The 18956-nt window shown below is 42.6% G+C and overlaps 1 protein-coding gene across 1 annotated transcript in view; it reads left to right on the top strand.

Annotated features, from left to right (window-relative positions):
- Positions 1-18956, top strand: part of LOC145393493 (glutamate receptor 1-like) — a 292984-nt gene that overhangs the window by 142909 nt on the left and 131119 nt on the right. Inside the window, exons 5-6 of the mRNA XM_080267656.1 lie at positions 2528-2648; positions 15739-15903. Coding sequence (XP_080123782.1) covers positions 2528-2648; positions 15739-15903 — 286 coding nt within the window. The remainder of the gene's footprint in view (positions 1-2527; positions 2649-15738; positions 15904-18956) is intronic.

Raw genomic sequence — 18956 nt, 5'->3', positions numbered from 1 at the left:
AAATATGAGGGAATTTGAAGGAACAGTGAATGGAAGGAGAGGGAGACAATGAAGAATAATAAATGAAATAAATTAGAGAAATAAGGCATAAACTGAAGAGGGAAACGAGAAATCAGTTAAAAGAAGTGGAGAAGAAAAATGAGGGTAATGTAGGGAACAGTAAATGAAGGAAGAGGAGGGAAGCGATAATGGGAATGTATTGAAGAGATGAGAGGGACAAGACCGAAAATGGAGAGAGAGAGAGAGAGAGAGAGAGAGAGGTCCACGTAAGAGAAAATTGACGATAAATAAGAGGAAATCAAGATAGGCAGGATCGACGCGAGGAAGATAAGGTGGAGAAAATTCCGGGAAGGCAATGGTGTCTTCGACTGGCCTGGAAGGCAAGACGAACCATCTACATACGAATGGCGCTTCGTGTGTGTGTGTGTGTGTGTGTGTGTGTGTGTGTGCTCTTTTCTAGTTTGTATATGTGCGTTAGGTTGTGTGCCTGTGTGCCGTTGCATGTGGCGTCCCGCTGAGACACAGGGCTCAAGTAACAACACTGGAATTTCCCTGCAGTTTCTTCTTAATGGAGACTGAATGGCTTGATGCCAACACTTCCCGAACCTCCTCCGCGACAGGCCCATGGCCAAGGTGGATTTGCCATTATCTCTCCCAGGAAAGATGGATAATATCTTTCCAAAGTTGACAGCAGGCTGAAGCTTCTCTCCTGCAGCACACCGTCCTCCTTTCAGGGGATATGGGGGTATTTAAGGGACGCTTGTATAACAGGGCAGTGAAAGCCACCTGGTTATACACAGTGCCACCACATGAAGGCGTCTTTTTCCAGCACCAACCGAATTTTGTAAGAACAGAATACAAAATACGTCATCAGACTGAAGTGGTTAACCCCTGTACTGCCAATTGTTATCACCCATTGTTGAATCAGATACTATGCCAGCGGTAAGAACAGAATTAGAAAAAAGATGTTCATGCTGAGGGAGTTAAGTGCTTAGCTTATTGTTTTCATAAATCATAATATTTAGGCAGCTTAAAATATAAAGAATATTGTCTTGAAAATGTTTAAACGTTTGTATTAATAAAAAAATATTCAGTAGTTTTCTATCCTTATCATTGTAATCCCTTTTCTGCCAGTTCTCTGATGGAAGAGTTAACCGATTCTCACAGTCCTTCAGAAGTGCAGCAGGTAAGCTCTAGGTCGGTTTTCCTCAGTCTCGTTCCATCTCCGTGTGATTTAGTCTTTTAAACGCAGTGTCATCGGACACCTGAAAATTAATAGAACTTGATTCTGATTTTCAAGTATTTCTTGTAAAGCAAAGCCTTTTCATGGTGTTCATTATTATTATTATTATTTAATTATTATTATTATTATTATTATTATTATTATTATTATTATTATTATTGTTGTTTTGTAAAAATATTATGAACATTCTGCACATCTACAAAATGTATTCGAAGGAAGTCGTTCACTGGAACATTTTTGTTTAAGATCATAGAAATAGGTTTGAAAAAGACTGAATTGAACGTATTTTTAGCGCCAGGTTTCAAAGACCATATGACACTAATTCAGAGCTAAGATATATGACTAACAATGGAGCAGAAATGGGAAAGATGTAGAAGTGGTTTTGGTTTTGAAGTGGTGTCGACGTTGAAGTGGCGTCGGCGTTGAGGTGGCGTCGACATTAAAGTGGCGTCGCCGTTGAAGTGGCGTCGCCGTTGAAGTGGCGTCAGCGTTGAAGTGGCGTCGGCGGTGATGTGGTCCTGGCGTAGACGTGACTTGATAAGTGAATTTGCTAAAAGGCTTTACCCAGAAATGGAAGAAGTTATGCTATTCATGTCATTAAGCCAGATGTGTAACCTGATAAAAGATGGAAAATAAGGGCAGAGAGAAACACGGAAAAATCAAGCGGAGAGGTAGGACAGAAGAGGAGGACAGTAAGGAGAGAGAGACTGGAGACAAAAAGGCCCCTTTTAGTCGCCTCTTAAAGACAAGCAGAGATAATGAGAAACTATTCCCTCCCCCTTCCTCTTACCCCAGGGAGATTGAAAAGGGTATAATGCCAAACTTTGACCCTGATGTGAAAAGTAAATTTGTATCAGATTTACATGCGATACACGGATATACAGGTTTTGAAATATAAGAAAGTTGCGAAACGAGTGTCCCTTATGTTACGAGTGAATATAATGAAAAATCACACTTGTGGACAGACCTATCGCACAACTGGAGAATCGAATAAATGCGGAACTCTGCATAATATTCAGGAAAGATTGCTTGGCTCCTAAGACTGCATCGCTGGTTTTTCAAAATCATTGCTCTTCGTCATTATATCGGAAGGAATGAAATATTTTAGTATCCATTGTTTACATAAAAAAGCAGTAGCCGAGGACATTAATGTATGTATATTGTAAATCTTTCAGTTGCCGAGCATATTATTATTTACTGTAAGATATTAACTTGTATTTCAGTAGTCGAACCCATTAATATGTATCTATTGACTTGTAGCTCTTTCTCTCTGTGATCTTTCAGGTGGACCCAAAAGTACGTGGTGTTGGACTGCAGCACGGAGATGGCCAAGAGTCTTATCATTGGCCATGTAAGGGACGTGCATATGGGTCGACGCAACTACCACTACCTTATGTCCGGCCTTGTGAGTACCATCACTCACCCACCCTCAAAATCCTACTTCCTCCCTCAGTCCCACTCCACGCTTCTCGCATCTTCTTCCGCACCCAACCCTTCTCCAATCTCCCTCACAATCTTGCTCCCGCCCCAACCCCATTCTACTCTTCCTTACAACCGTATTCCTGCCCCCCAAACCACTCCACCCTCCCTCACAATCCTAATCCCGCACCCAACCTCACTCCACCCTCCCTCACATTCCAACTCCCGCCCACCGCCCTGCCTCGCATTTCTACCCTCCACAGGTCACACTCCCTCCATTATTCTTATATCCCGTCATGAGTACAGCTTGTCATCTCACGACCTCGTCTTCTTAATCATCCCATACCTCTCTTAGTTTGTTTACCTCATGTTCCTCTTCAGCAGTGTGACTGGGGACTTGGATATAGCGTTGGCTGTTGCGGTTCGTGGTCAGGGAGAAAATTTACATCAGTCTCATTCCCATTTTATTTGCATTTACGACGCCACCCTCACCTCTGCAGCTTCCCCATATCTTCCTCTTATCTTTTCTCGCACTCCATAATGACTCTTGTGCACTGATAGACATAAATCTATCTGTTTATGTATTAACTCCTCTTTTATCGTTCCTTTATCATTTATCACATCACATTTATTTCAGTCTTCCTTTCACCTCATATCTCCTTGTGCCTCATAATGACTCGTGCTTACAACAGACGTAAATACATCTTTTCTGTTCTACTGCTCATCAGCTATCCCTTATTTCTCTCTCTCCACATTCACTATTTCTTCTTTTACTTCTCGTTCATTTTTTTCATTTCTCTGTCTAATTGTTTTCTGTTTTACTTCCCCTGTGTTATTCCTTCATAATTTAACTCTCCCCGGACCTCCATCCCTCATGATGTATCACATCACACTTGCTTTCAGGTCAGCTTACCCTCCCCACACCCCTTAATGACACTCAGACTGTCTCACCTGTTTCTCCATCTACTCTCTCTTCATCTACCCTTATCGTTTATCACCCCACTCTTGCCTCTTATCATTTATCACCTCACTCCTGCCTCTTACATCATTTATCACCTCACTCCTGCCTCTCACATCATTTATCACCTCACTCCTGCCTCTTGCATCATTTATCACCTCACTCCTTCCTCTTATATCATTTATCGCCCCACTCCTGCCCCTTATTACGTTACATAAATCCCTCTACCCTACACCATTTATCCCCTCACTCCTGCCTATTATCACCTTACCCAAGCTCTACCCTTATTTATCACCTACCCTTATCTTTTATCATCTCATTCCTGCCCCTTGTCACATTACCAATGTCCCCCTCTTTACCCAGATCCCGTTTTCTTCGAGTCACACAGTCACCCACTTCAGTTTAATTGCTACTTAGGGATGGAAATTGGACCTTCCCTACGACACTTGTATTCTCCTTCGCTAAATATTTTCTTAACCCCTCTTTTCAAGCGATTTATTTTGCATCTTAAACCCTTCGTAACTTCTCTCTCTAGGCGATTTATTCTGCATCTTACACCATTCATAACTTTTCTCCCTAAGCGATTTCTTTTATCTCTAACACCTTTCGTAACTTCCCTTCTCAAGTGATTTATTTTACATCTTACACCTTTCATAAATTCTCTTCCTAAGCGATTTATTCTACATCTTAAGCCTTTCGTAAAACCTTTCCCTAAGCTGTTTATTTTACACCTTTCGCAACTTCTCTTCGTAAGTGATTTATTTTATATCTTATATCTATCTTACTTTTTCTTAAGTTACGTATATCTGTTTATGTATTAACTCCTCTTTTATCGTTACCTTATCATTTATCACTTTACATTTATTTTAGTCTTCCTTTCACATCTGGAGAGGATGGAGAGCGAGAGACTGACGAGGAGAGTGTATGTGAGTGAGGTGGAGGGGGGAAGAGGGAGGGGATGCCAAGGATGAGATGGAGGGATGGAGTGGAGAGGTATATGAGAGAGGGGGGTGTGAGCTGGGAGCAGGGCAGTGAAATGGTGGAGGACAGGGGGACATGGAGGCGATTTGTTTGTGGCCACCCCTTACGGGGTTTAGGCGTCTGGCAATAGATAGCAAGAATAGACGTATATCTTTTTAATACCTACACATTTTGGTTCAGTTACAAGATGCACAGGAGACATCGTAGTGCTTCATCCTTAGTTATCAATGTCTGTCCTGCATCACTTGTTAACTACTACACTGCCACACCCACTCCCACACCAGCAGACTGAGCCGTCCCCACAACACACAAAATCCATCAGGCAATTTTCTCGTGGAGCGCTAATTATGAGCCACCCTGTACTACTACTACTACTACTATACTACTACTACTATACTACTACTACTACTACTACTGCTGCTACCACCACCATCACCACTATTATTACGACGACCACTACTACCATTACCGCTACTGTTACCACTGTCGCTACTACTTCCACTGCCGCTGCTACTACCACTGCCGCTGCTACTACCATTACCACTTCTGCTGCAACTACTACTGCTACGAGTAACATTACTACCACTACTACTATTACTACTGCTACTGCCACTGACGCTGCTACTACCACCCCTGCTCCTCCTCCTCCTCCTCCTCCTCTTACTCTTACTACTACTACTACTACTACTACTACTACTACCATCACTGTCACCACTACTACTGCTACTACTTTTGCTGCTACTACTACTACTACTACTACTACTGTCACCACCACCACTACCACTACTACCTCTACTACCACAACCACCAACACTACTACTACACCTGATTTTCTCCTGTACATATGTCTGGTTGATAATTACAGTTGCATCAGTTACATGGAAGATGATTATTAAGATGTGATAAGCATTCCTGTCACTTCTTATTGCTTTTCTTACCTTTACAGGTGGCTTTACATTGAGTGACAAGCCAAATGGTTTCCTGTAAACCAAGAAATCATTTACAACGCTAGGTGGTAACCATATAACCATACCATTCGTGCTCCCTACGTGTCAACAAGTGGGTTGGTGGAGGGTTAGTGCCCCTCCCCGTAAAACAAATAACTCAGTCAAATGGCCACCCCTTGCGGGATTGTGGCGTCTGGCAATAGACAGATAAGCAAAACAAATCGCTGAGGAGGACGCATCACGAAATTTCCGGTCAACTTAACAGCGTCGTATTCTCGTTTGCTTGGCTCTTTTAACACCTCCTCCTAAGCGACTTATTTTGCCCATTTCACCTTAATATTCACTTCTCTTACTGGTAATTGAGGTGGGGATTGAAGTTAATTAGTGAGTTGGGTAGGGGGGATACTTGGGAAATGATGGGAAAGGGTGTAGGAAGGAAAGAGGGAAGGGAAAGGAAGGAGGGGAAGATGGAGGAAAAGAGAGGAATAAGTAGGGAAAGGTAGGAACAGAAGGAGAACAAGATGAAAGGAAGCAAGAAGGAGAGGGAAGGCGGAGGAAGAGGGAGGGAAAGGGAGAAATAAGAGAGAGGGAGGTTGGGATGGAATGATATAAAGAGGGAGGGAAGAAGAGGAGAAAAAAGAGGGAAGGAGAAGGAAAAGGGAGGACAGGATGGGAAAAGGAAAGGAAGAAAGGAGGGCAAAAGAGAGAGAGAGAGAGAGAGAGAGTCTTGAAGATGGGAGCTGGGGAGAAGAGGAGAGTCAGTTAAGGAGATGGGTAGGGTGGGGAGAGATTAGGTAGGCGATGATGGGAGAGGGGGTGATGAAGGTGGGAGAGGGAAGGAAAGGAGAAAGAGAAAGGGAAGGAGGAGAAAGAGGAAGGAAAGGAGGAGGAAGGAGAAAGAGGGAGAGAATGTGTGAGAGGGAGGGAAGGAGGAGAAAGGGACGATGATTGAAGGAGTCTGAAACGGGAGAAAAGGATGGGAGTGGTATGAGGGGGAAGGAAGAGGCATTGAAGGCTTTGGTCGAGATGGGAGATAGGATGGAAAGGAAAGAAGTAACTTAAGAAAGGAGAGAAGAGAGAAAGTAGGAGGTATTGGAGGGAGTATAGGAGGGAAGGAGAGAGAAGGATGGAGGGAAAACTAGGGAAGACGAGAATAATCCTGGAAGGAAAGAAAAGCTAATGGAGGAAAGGAAGAGACAGGGAGGCGGTGATGGAATAAGATGATGAAAGAAGATGAGAGAGGAGACCTTGATGGAAACGAGAGAAGGGGAGAAAGGGTGACGAAATGGGTAGGGTCATGGAAGGCGGAAGTTGTCTGGGGGGAAAAGGATGGAGGGAGAAATAAAGAGAGTAGGAGGAAAAGTGAGGGGGAGGGAGACAGTAATAGAGATGGAAGACAAGGAAGATGAGGAGAGAAGAGGAAGGCTGGGATAGACGAGGAAGTGATGATGATGAGGAGAGAGTCGTCAATGGAGAGGAGAGAGATCATAAGGAAGAGATGGATCGAAGGACGAGGGAGGAGAGGAGGGTGGGTTTGGTGAAGATAGGAGATAGGAAATGGAGAGAAGATGGCAGCGATGTAGATGGGAGATAGCGAGAGAAGGTAGAGTGAAAGGAGACAGTGATGAAGAGTGGAGGGAGGAAGAGGAGAGGAAAGCGATGATGTAGAGAGAGAAAGGAAGAAGAAAACAGTGATAAAGATGTATAAGGTAAACAGATGAGATGAGATGACGAGAACTGCTTTGAGAGAGAGAGAGAGAGAGAGAGAGAGAGAGAGAGTTGAAGCCGGTGATGTAAGTAGAAGTGATGATGAGAGAGGTGGGAGCGCAGAAGAAAAGAGGGGAAGAGGAATGCTGTGGTGAAAATAAGGGATGGGGAGAAAAGAGAAGGGAACTGATGAAGGAAGGGGAGAAGGAGAGTAGAGGACGGAGTGATGGAAGACGTGGACGTAGAAGGAAGAAGAGAGAGGAACAAAGAAGTGATGTTATGTATGAGAGATAAGGAGGAAAGGAAAGGACGAGCGAGGCTTTAATGAAGAGGAAAGACAAGGAGAGATGAGGCAAGGCAAGGATGAAGAGAATAAATCTGGAAGGAAGAAAGGCGAGGAAGGAGGGTCTTTACCGAAAAGAGAGAGAGAGAGAGAGAGAGAATTATGCTGATGAGAAAACCCTGCTGCAGATATTGGTGTTATCCACAAACAGACAACTGATTACTGATGGATTTATTTCCGTCCTTCTCATTCTCATCAACAGTAAACACAAGATAATCAGCGATGTGTGGTTTCTCGGGGAAATTAGGTATGGCTGAATGGCATCATATGGTAGTAGTAGCACTAGTATTAGTAGTGGTAGTAGTACTGGTGGTGGTGGTAGTGGTGGTGGTTGTAGTAGTAGTAGTAGTAGTAGCAGTAGTAGTAGTAGTATCGCTGGTGATGGTGGTAGTAGTAGTAGTGGTGGTAGTAACAGTAGCAGTATCACCTGGTTCTTCTGAGATGTGAACCCAATTTACTGCAGGCTGAAGTTGCCCCAATCCAGCAGCCTTTCCGGAGATAGGGAGGGAACTGAGGAACGTTTTTATAATAGGCCGCGAAGCCACCCAGTCATATCGGTGCCACCACGTGAAGGCATCCCTCTCCAGCATTATCTGAAAGTAGCAAAAACAGTATTGAAAATGTCATCGTAGTGAAGGGATCAGATACTACTAATCAGTGCCATGGAATCAGTATATGAAGTTAGGTAATGGTTGGAGAGAGAGAGGGGGGGGGGAGAATTAAATGTATCTACAATCGTAGTACAAAAAAAAAAAAAACATATCACGTGCATGGTCCCCCTCCCCCTCCTTAAACAATGGCAGAATAACTTAAAAACAAAACAAAACGGTCAACAAAAAGTAGAAAAAACTGTACTGCGATAGCAAGAACGAAATTAATCTCTTCTCTGTGGTCAAACAAAGGTGATATTTGTGTTCTTAGGAAGGAATTAACCATTTCGTGCTTCTCAGGTGTTTTTGTACCTTCACTCTTGTACGTCGCAGGTTAATGAACTTTCTGACTCCTGTAGTTCGAAGGTCTCTACGGAGCTGAAAAAATCGTCTGAAGGTAACAAAAATTTAATGAAAACGTATCGGCATGAACTGGATAGAAAAATGTTAATAAATTAGGTTAGTGAATGCCGCGGAGCACTCCACCTAACACTAATTAAAGGTAAATTAGAAAATAAAATACTGGGGTGGTCCTGGGCGGGACAAATGAATTAACCGTATGATTTAATTAAGATAAGCAAGCTTTTAATTTTGACGGCATTAAAATGGACTCATCAAAAGGGCTGTCTCTGCGATATTTAAAATCTAATATTTGTCCCTCCTCTCTCAGCACCAGGTGGTGGTGGTGGGGGAGGGGGAGCGGAGAGGGAGGAATTACTCTCCCGTCATCTGGGTTACTAAGTTTTCTCCTCCCTGTAGCTACTGATGGCTCTCCCCCCATTTCCTTGATCGTTGTTGTCGTGGAGGGTGACTTCGGAGACGTCAAATGAGGCGATGTGTGGGGGAGTATAGCAGGGTACCTGAATGGACTCCACAGTGTGTAGAGGTTTGGTTGCTGGGTGGACGCCGCATTTGCGTCTCCACTCAATTCTGCCCTTTCCCCTCTCCTTCGGTGCCCCAACTAATTTTGCGATGCCCTTTTCTTCAACTGATGCATCTTCTTTCCTTTTTTCCTATCCTCTCTATTTCATCTTCAGCTTTAAATAGAGTGGAAGATTTCACATTCGTCAAAATTTTATCAGTGGCCTTTAGCATGTTACAGCAGTGAGGATTTGGGTGTACCTGTGTGCTGTTGGACTGGCCAATTGTGGGGACCATGGTGGTTCGGCACCACCCCGGTGTGTGGACCACTGCGTAGGCAGAACTGTTAATAAGCTACAGCTGCGGATCCGTGGATGCTGTTTCTTTGTGGTGGGACTTTCGGCCACTGGCCAGTGGCCCAGCATTGTGCTCTTCCACACGGTGTTGCTATCCCTTCTTGGATAGGGCAGGGAGTGCTTGTTTGAAACTTGGTCCCTGCTTGGGTAGTTTGCTGGACCCCTAGACTCTGGGTTCCGCCCACGCGATCCTTTCTCTTTCAACAGTAATGTTGAGCCTTTTCCTAACCGTCAGTGATTGTGCTAATTGTCTCAAGTTCCACCTACCCTGGTTCTGCTGATGTTTTGACCTTGATGATGACCCTGGCTTCTCTTCCTGATACTTCTCTGGCTCTTCCTATTGTTCCCCAACCTCTGCTCACCTCTTCTGTTTCGTCCCACTTAACTACGCCAGTTCCCGCCTTACAGTCCAATACTTCCACAACTCTGTTCACCTGTTAATCTTACGTAGTAACTTCTGAATCTTATTTGCCTCCACCTCCTCCTTCATCTACCCTTCGTGTTCTTCGATATCTATGTCCCATCCTCATACGCCTTCCTTACTATCCCTGTCTTAACCACCTCCCTTTTTGGGCCCCAGACCTGGTCTCGGTATTTTAACCTCACCTCACAAATGGATGATCTCTCTCTACACCTCTTTACATCAGGTAGGTACTGATGTTACGTCCTGTGTGACCCAATGGCTCTCGTCAGCTTAAAATGTTCAGTGCGACCCAGGCAGAAAAAGTTAAATCTTTAGTTGATCTATCCGGCAGTCCAAGCTCAATCTATCCAGATGCACAATTAAATTCATCTGCAGGCACTGTCACCTTCCCTCTTGCTTGTCCTTGGGTAATCAAAATTTTGCTGACTGTTCTGAGGATATTCGTCTCATTCTTTCTAACAGTATCTTCCAAATCTTTCTGTTCATTGTTACATCAGTCTTCCCCATGGATGCCATCTGCAACCAGCTAACATTGCTAAAACTGTATTTGAATCTCACAATCTTCCCTCTTCAGTTAGTGGAAAACTACTAACCATTTTCAGTCTGTTGCCATATTTATTTATCCATTCCTTCCTCTTGTGAGGAAAATAAGGATTTACGAGTATATAAAGGAGCATTCATAAGTGCATCTTTCCTTCCCAGAGTCACGCACCAGCAATGCGGTAAAAAGAGTGGTAAATTCCGTAGAAAAAATATAATATTTTGCCTTATATTTAATCTCAAGTATATAAAGTTGAGTTCTTAAATGGAATGTAATGGGTTGTTAGATCCACTTGAAGACTCAAAAAGAGAACTTCATGCATAAGATAGCAGACTACGAGGTGCTACCCAAAAGTTTCCGAAATTTGAAAGCAGGGCAGAAACCGCATGTCATATGATGTGTGGATGCTAGGTGGCGGTGCATGTACGCTTTGTTACTGTGTCAAAGTGGCATTGTGCAGGGTGGATGCATTTGCAGAATATTTGTGTGCTTTTTGTGTTTGGGTTAGTTTGCAAATTTTGTGAACTAAAAAATGGAGAATGTGAAAGAGCAACTGTGCATCAAGTTTTGTGTGAAACTCGGGAGCAGCATGGCAGAAACTTATAAAATAGTAAAACACGTATTTGGTGACAGTGCTTTGGGGGTTACACAAACCTATGACTGGTTTAGGCGTTTTAAAAATGGACAAACATTAACAGATGATGGTGCACGTTTTGGTCGCCCTTCCACCAGTTCAGCTCCTGACAATGTGGCCAGAGTTAGTGCAACCATCCTTAGTGATCGCAGTACAATCCTTGATGTTTATGACATTGTTAGCCAATCGTATGGAACTTGCCAACGCATTTTGTCTGGCGATGTGAGGCAAAAACGCCCAGACAAGTGGTACTGTAACAAGTGGGTGTTTCACCATGACAGTGCACCCATGCAGACAGGCCATGTTGTTCAGCAGTTTTTGGTATATAAAAAAAAATAAATAAATAAACATGCTGGTTCTCCCCCACCCCCCCATATTCACCAGATTTGGCCTCCTGTGATTTTTTCCTCTTTCTGAAAATGGAAATCCAGCTGGAAGGACTAAGATTTGATACCATTGCGAATATCCAGGTGAAAATCGCAGACATTGCTGAACAAGTTGATGCTCAAGGACTTCAGGAATGCATTCTGATCGTGGTAGAAACACTGGGATCGATGCCCAAGGATACTACTTTGAAGTGGACAGTGGTGAGTTGGACTTGACCAAATCTATATTCCTTCTTTATTCAAATTTCTGGAACTTGTGGGTAGCACTTCATAAAATAGATGATATAATAACTACGGTTTAAAAGCAAAAATGGATAGAGGCTGGCCATGTCCATTGTAGAACAGATAGCGGATGGACAACCCAAATAAATAATTGCCAAACTGAAATGGAGTGAGGGGATGGGTCAGGCAGAGAACAAAATGGCGACATGAAATTCAGAGATTCACTTGGATTTGATGGAACAGGCTAGCAGCCAGATTATCTGAGTGGAAAATACAAGCCAATGTATTCACCCGCGAATGTGAATTGCCTTCCGTCACCCAAAAAGTAGATCAGTAATCCTGACAATCAGAGGCATATCATTGCATCTTCACCAAAATATGAAAAATTAGTCGTAGTATTTCAGTGTTACTCCTGTTAAGTATCTCGCTAGCATTCCAAAGCCTTAAATCGGGTATTATTTTGGTGAAGGTTATTGAGTACAACAGGCTTTTGAAGCATTTCTAATACTTACGCTTTAAACAGCCGTTCTCTTCGTTGAGGGTATGATAGAAAATGGCAAATAATGGCAAACTGAAAGAAGGAGTTAAGGGGTATTTCTTGCAGATTCCTCTGGCAGTCGGAGGTATACCATCACAGCTTTGCCAGAATTGTTAACAAGCAAGCCATATATCCTGGGATACTGCCCACAATTTGGATACAATTTGCCCACTTGATTTTTTAAATATTTTGGTCACACACACACACACACACACACACACACACACACACACACACACACACACACACACACACACACAACTATACAAAAAGGGAGGTAATAAAGACTTAAGGAAATTCAGTTTCCCCAGTAGAGCAATAGATCAGTGGATTGCACTACCGAATGAAATAGTGTGTGCCAAAACTATTAAAAAATTCAAAGATATGTACGATAAAAATGGTTCAAAACAAACACACACACACACACACACACACACACACACACACACACACACACACACACACACACATTCTCCCATTTAGCCACCAGTAAGTCCTGATTGGTAATTAAAAAGGATAATTCCTGGTAGATTTTCCATAAACTGCCTAAAGTCGTCATGTTGTAGCTTGGATGGAACATTGCTGCAATAGGCGAGCTAAAAATATGCATATAATAATAATAATAACTCTCGAAAGACCCCCTTCGGCCGTTTGATCCGCCAGCATTTATCCATTTTTCGGAACTTTTTTTCGAACTAAATGGGTATGAGTAAACTTGTAGTTGGTAAGGATCGAAGAAAATGGATTTGGCTTTGTTGCCTCCGTTACAGAAAACAAACTTGTGAGGGGTACCTGTTATAAATGTGCAAATGAAATATTTAAAGGAACAAAAAATAAAAAATGCATAATCTGGAGCACTAGGGAACGTTCCCACAGAGCTCTATCGAAATTGGTTAGGAGGTGTAGCTGGATAAACCCGTTTACAGACAGACAACAGGCCCGTAATATTTACCGTAGATAATAATAACAGTGATATTAAGAAGAATGATGATGGCACAAATAATTGTTCTTCCCAGCCCCATTTCACTTTCTTCATTCACCCGCCATCAGAATCATAATGGTTGATAAATAGAGGTCAATAGAGGCTGCCCTCGTCCATTTCAGATAATCGAGTGACAGCTTCCATTGGTAATCAAGGTTGTAATGAGGCGTGCGTCTGTTTGTGCGTATGTGCATTCCTGTGTCTCTCTATCCGTCTCTTCGTCTTTCCATCGTGCTGTTATATCTGCCCGCCTACCCATCTGTCCATCCTTCTGTCCGTCCCTCTTTCTATTCATCCATCTGTCCGTCCCTCCATCTATCCAGCCACCTGTCCGTCCCTCCATCTATCCATCCATCTGTCCATCCCTCCATCTATCCCTCCATCTGTCCATCCATCAGTACGTCCCTCCATCTGTCCATCGCACCATCTGTACGTCCGTTTCAGTCGATGACCCCTAATTTTAATTAGGAGAGCGGTGTTCATATAAGTAATTGCCTATAATTAGTTTGCCTTTCACCTTTTTTGGGGGGGAGAGGGAGATGGAATTAGAGAGAGAGAGAGAGAGAGAGAGAGAGAGATTGCCTTCTGATGTCTGCTATAATGGTCTCTACATCTTTAATCCTCTCGTTCCTCCTCTTGACTTTCTCACTTTCACGTTTCCTCCTGCTCCTCCTCCTCCTCGTTATCGTCTTTATCATCTTGTTCTTATTTCATGTCTCGTGTTCTCTTTGTTTTTCTTCCTCATTCTGATCCTCGTCCTCTTTCTTTCATTTCTTCTTTTTTCCTAGTTGCCCTCATTCTCATTTCCTGTCTTTCCTTCCTCCTTCATTTTCTCGTGCTCTGTCTTTATTCTTCCTTGTTATGCGTTGTCTTTTACCAATTCATCATTCTGATTTGTGTTTTATATTCTCTCATTTTCGTCCTCTGTATCTTGCGTTTTATTACCTCTCTTCTTTTCTTCATTACCAGGCATCTTTCTCATCACTTTCTTATATTGTTTCTTCCTCAGTCCATGTTTTTTTTTTTTTTTATGTGGCTACTCGAAATTCTGTCTGTCTGTCTGTCTGTCTGTCTGTCTCTCTCTCTCTCTCTCTCTCTTGTACGTTGCCTCTCCTCCCTTCACCCCATGTCTTTCACTTTCCTTTGTACTGATCGTTATATCCCATTTCCTCCCACCCTTCACTCCATCTGTTTTTTTTTTTGTTTTTTTTTATTCTTTTGTACTCCTCCTCTTCCCCTTCCTCTCATCCATTTGTTCTGTCTTGTCTTCCTCTCTCCTTATTCCATCACTCATCTTCTCTCTCACTGCTCGTATACTTTATAATTGTTTCTCCTCCTTCTCTTTCCTGTATTTATTTTGTATTCCTTTGTACTACCCTTGTAGTTCCCCATCACGTCTTACTCTGCCCTCCGTCTCGATTTTCTTTGTATTGCTTTTCACCAATTTTCCTCCCCTCCCTTTACCCTCCCTTTGTACTCCATTGTATTCCTCTCCTGTCAGTTCCCCCTCTCACCACATTTTCAGATCCTTTTTATTGTGTCTCTTCCCTTCCCTGTAATCTCCCATTGTATTCACATCTACATTCTTAGCCTTATTCCTCCTCTCCTCACTTCTTGAATTCCTTTGAACTCCATTTTATCCCTTTTTACTCCTCTCTTTTCCTCTCTCTCACTTTCTCTAATCATCCTGTATATTCTTTCTCTCTCTCCCTTCTTCCATACACCCTCTCTCACTATTATTTTGTATTACTTTGCAGCCTACTCCCCTCTCTCATATCATTCACTGTTTGCTGTACTTTCTGTATTCATTTCTCTCTCTCTCTCTCTCTCTCTCTCTCTCTCTCATATATATACTGTTTCCTCCATCCTTGTTTTTCGTTTCTGCCTCTAGCTTTCCATGTCATCTCTCTCTCTCTCTCTCTCTCTCTCTCTCTCTCTCTCTCTCTCTCTCTCTCTCTCTCTCTCTCTCTCTCTCTCTCTCTCTCTCTCTCTCTCTCTCTCTCTCGAATATCCTGTTTCCTCCATCCTTGTTTTTCGTTTCTGCCTCTTGCTTTCCATGTCATCGTTCTCTCTCTCTGTGTATCTCCCCTCCTCTCCTCCTGTTTCTCCTCTCCTTTCTTTCTCTCTATCCCCTCCTCCATTGCTCGTTCTGTCCTCCCTCTCTCTCTCTTTCTCTCTCTCACACACACACACACACACACACACACACACACACACACACACACACACACACACACACACACACACACACACACACACACACACACACACACACACACAGTTCTCAGCAATTCCCGTCCAGTATCTCTCTCATTCGCTGTTAAATAATTTTTCCTCTCTCTCTCTCTCTCTCTCTCTCTCTCTCTCTCTCTCTCTCTCTCTCTCTCTCTCTCTCTCTCTCTCTCTCTCTCTCTCTCTCTCTCTCTCTCTCTCATCATTTCCTTCACCCCACTAATGGCCTTGGCATGTATCTCTCTCAATTTAATTCATGTGCTTCATTTTCCATCACCATTTTCTTACACTCACACGTCTAACCATCCACTCAGGTGATGGACGAGAGGTGGGAGCGTGACGTGAAGGAATACGGTGCCGTCAACATCACCGGGTTCCGTATAGTGGACACGTCCAGCCCCTTCGTCAGGGACTTCCTCAGGACATGGTCTACACTGGATCCAAAGCTGTTCCCGGGCGCTGGCCACGGCTATATCTCGGTGAGTACCCGCTTATTATTATTATTATTATTATTATTATTAATATTCCCGGGCGCTGGCCACGGCTATATCTCGGTGAGTACCCGCTTATTATTATTATTATTATTATTATTATTATTATTATTATTATTATTATTATTATTCCCGGGCGCTGGCCACGGCTATATCTCGGTGAGTACCCGCTTATTATTATTATTATTATTATTATTATTATTATTATTCCCGGGCGCTGGCCACGGCTACATCTCGGTGAGTACCCGCTTATTATTATTATTATTATTATTATTATTATTATTATTATTCCCGGGCGCTGGCCACGGCTATATCTCGGTGAGTACCCGCTTATTATTATTATTATTATTATTATTATTATTCCCGGGCGCTGGCCACGGCTATATCTCGGTGAGTACCCGCTTATTATTATTATTATTATTAGTAGTAGTAGTAGTAGTAGTAGTAGTGGTAGTAGTAGTAGTAGTAGTACCGGTATTATTATATTATTATACAATGTGTCGATAATTCCTGGTAGGCTGTGGGGATGGATTTTTTTTCTCCCTTATTTAGAATTGTATTTTTGCTGTGACAGTGTTGGGTATTACAAGAAAATGTTGTGTCTCATCCCGGTATGGTAACGAAGGAAGGCATCTGATATTCAGAGAGGAATGAGAAATGTGAAAGTCGAGAACAAGTGCGTGGTGTCGAGTGTCGGTGAATTTTCTGCTCGTTACTCTATTATTATTATTATTATTATTATTATTATTATTGTTATTATTAATAATAATAATATTATTATTATTATCATCATCAACATCATCATCAACATCATCATCATCATCATCAGTATCATCATCATTATTATGGAGCGTGGTAGGATAACTTAATCGTTTTGCTTTTTTTCTGAGGGGGGGAGGTTAAGAGGATTTCTGAAGAACTGTTATGGGATTTTCAAATATTGGTTCGTAAAAGTAAGTTCTAATTTGAAATATATTATCGTTATTGGAGAGCCAGGTAGATTTTGGAATTTATTTTCTTTTTCATTTCAATGAGTTATTTAAGAGGAGGCTGTGGAGTCACATGGAGAGACATGCTGACGAATGAGGATATAAAGGAGCGTTGTGGTGTTGATGTGGATGTGATAGGAAGCGTTATGAGGAACACACTGAGGTGGTTTGGCCATGTGGAGAGATGGAGGGTGAAAGACTGACGAAGAGAGTGTATGTGAGTGAGGTGGAGGGGGGAAGAGGGAGGGGGAGACCGAGGATGAGATGGAGGGATGGGGTGGAGAGGTATATGAGAGAGGGGGGTGTGAGTTGGGAGCAGGGCAGTGAAATGGCGGGGGACAGGGCGACTTGGAGGCGATTTGTTTGTGGCCACCCCAAACGGGATTGAGGCGTCTGGCAATAGATAGATAGATAGATTTTCTTTTTCAGGTTATCGGATGAGACTGATGCATGTCCGTAAGCAGTGAATAATATTGTTATTGTTGACGAGTGAGGTGTTTTGGCATCAGTGTGTTATCTACCGGCAAAATTTCCCGGCTGTATATTACTTACTATAGTACTGTCTCATTAACTTGGTTCAGATTGTCGTCCTTTTGAGGTTTATTTCACGTAGCTCTACGTTATAAAAGACAGTACTGCGGCTCAACATCCATTTTATAGCGCTTCTTCGTGATTTACATCATATTCTAGTGTTAAAATGTCATTACAATTCAAGACAGAGAGACGTCAATTTTAGGCCAACTTAGAGTAAAAAGTGTATGGCAAAATTTCCCGGCTGTGCTGGGGTTATACCGTTTGTACTCTAACGTGGCCCATATTTTCGTCCTTTTGCAGCTTATTTCTCCTAGCTTAGTGACAGAAGAAAAGGCTACGGCTATACATCCTTTTCATAGCAATTTTTCGTGACTAGCTTCGTATTCTAGTGTTAGTGCATTGTTACAGCTCATCATGCAAGATGTAGAGATGATAATTTTAGGACAGGTTAGAATAAAAAAGGTATATTCGTGCATTCCAGAGTCATAGTTTACGAATCACCCTTACCTCAGTCTTAAAGGTGGTTGTGACCTTACACACCTATGACATGTTGATGGTTCGAAGCATTTCCAGACCGCACGAGTGTCATTGCAAACTGCTGCTCGTGTATTCAAACAGCCTTCGAATGACCACCTTAGCACTGAACAGCGGACCATGGTTACGACGCACGATAGTGAAAATATGACTCTTGACTCTGGTGTATTACCTTTCAGTGTGTTGGATTAAAATAGATAACACAGTACACACAGGGATGTAGAGTCAGCATCGAAAGTCCTGTCGCCTTCCCTGCCTCTCTTTCCACAAGCTTAAAATCAATGTGGTGTGCAGCAAACGGCGCTTATGACGCTGATCTGAGGCCAGATTAGGTCATCAGTGTCGGTTGCTGCGGATTTTGATTATCAAAGTACTTGGAGAGAAGAGCTGGATAGGCAACAGGATTTTCGATGCTTGCTGTACAATACGAAGCCAATAGGAAGGAGTCTGTACATTCTAGTATATCAAATTCAGTCCTTGTGCCGGCGGTGAAGGAAATTGTATTATTTCTTTTTGTGAGATGGAGAGGTATACGCAGAGGACAAAATTGAAAGCCGCCAAATAAACTTGCTCATGGAAGAATTGTACCCATATTTAGAAAGATACTTATTGGGAAGGTGAAACAGCTTTCGGCCAGACTTGGACCCTTGTCGGATAGCTTATGAAAAACGTCGAAACATGTGCATTTATACAAACCGAGTGAGTAAGAAAGAGATGGAAGGGGTGGCATGTCTGAAGGAGATAGACGTTAGGGAGAAACTGTTTTATCTGCCCCAAAAATATTTTTCCAAAATTTGGATATAATTATTCCAACTGAACACTTCACAGCATAGTAATAAAAAGACAAAAGCTAATATGTATAGTAATAGGTTAGGTTATGGTTACGTGTCAGATCTATGTGGTAATTGGTCCATTCCTTTGGCAGATAGATCTACGGATTCTCTGGCTAGACTACAGTAGGCTACATTTTAGTGCAAAGATACA

The sequence above is a fragment of the Coenobita brevimanus genome, chromosome 1 (assembly GCF_032717465.1).
Source record: "Coenobita brevimanus isolate Jiangsu-jjx chromosome 1, ASM3271746v2, whole genome shotgun sequence".
Taxonomy (NCBI): Eukaryota; Metazoa; Arthropoda; class Malacostraca; order Decapoda; family Coenobitidae; genus Coenobita; species Coenobita brevimanus.
The sequence above is the reverse complement of the archived record's forward strand: the minus strand, read 5'-3'. Positions and strand labels throughout refer to the sequence as shown.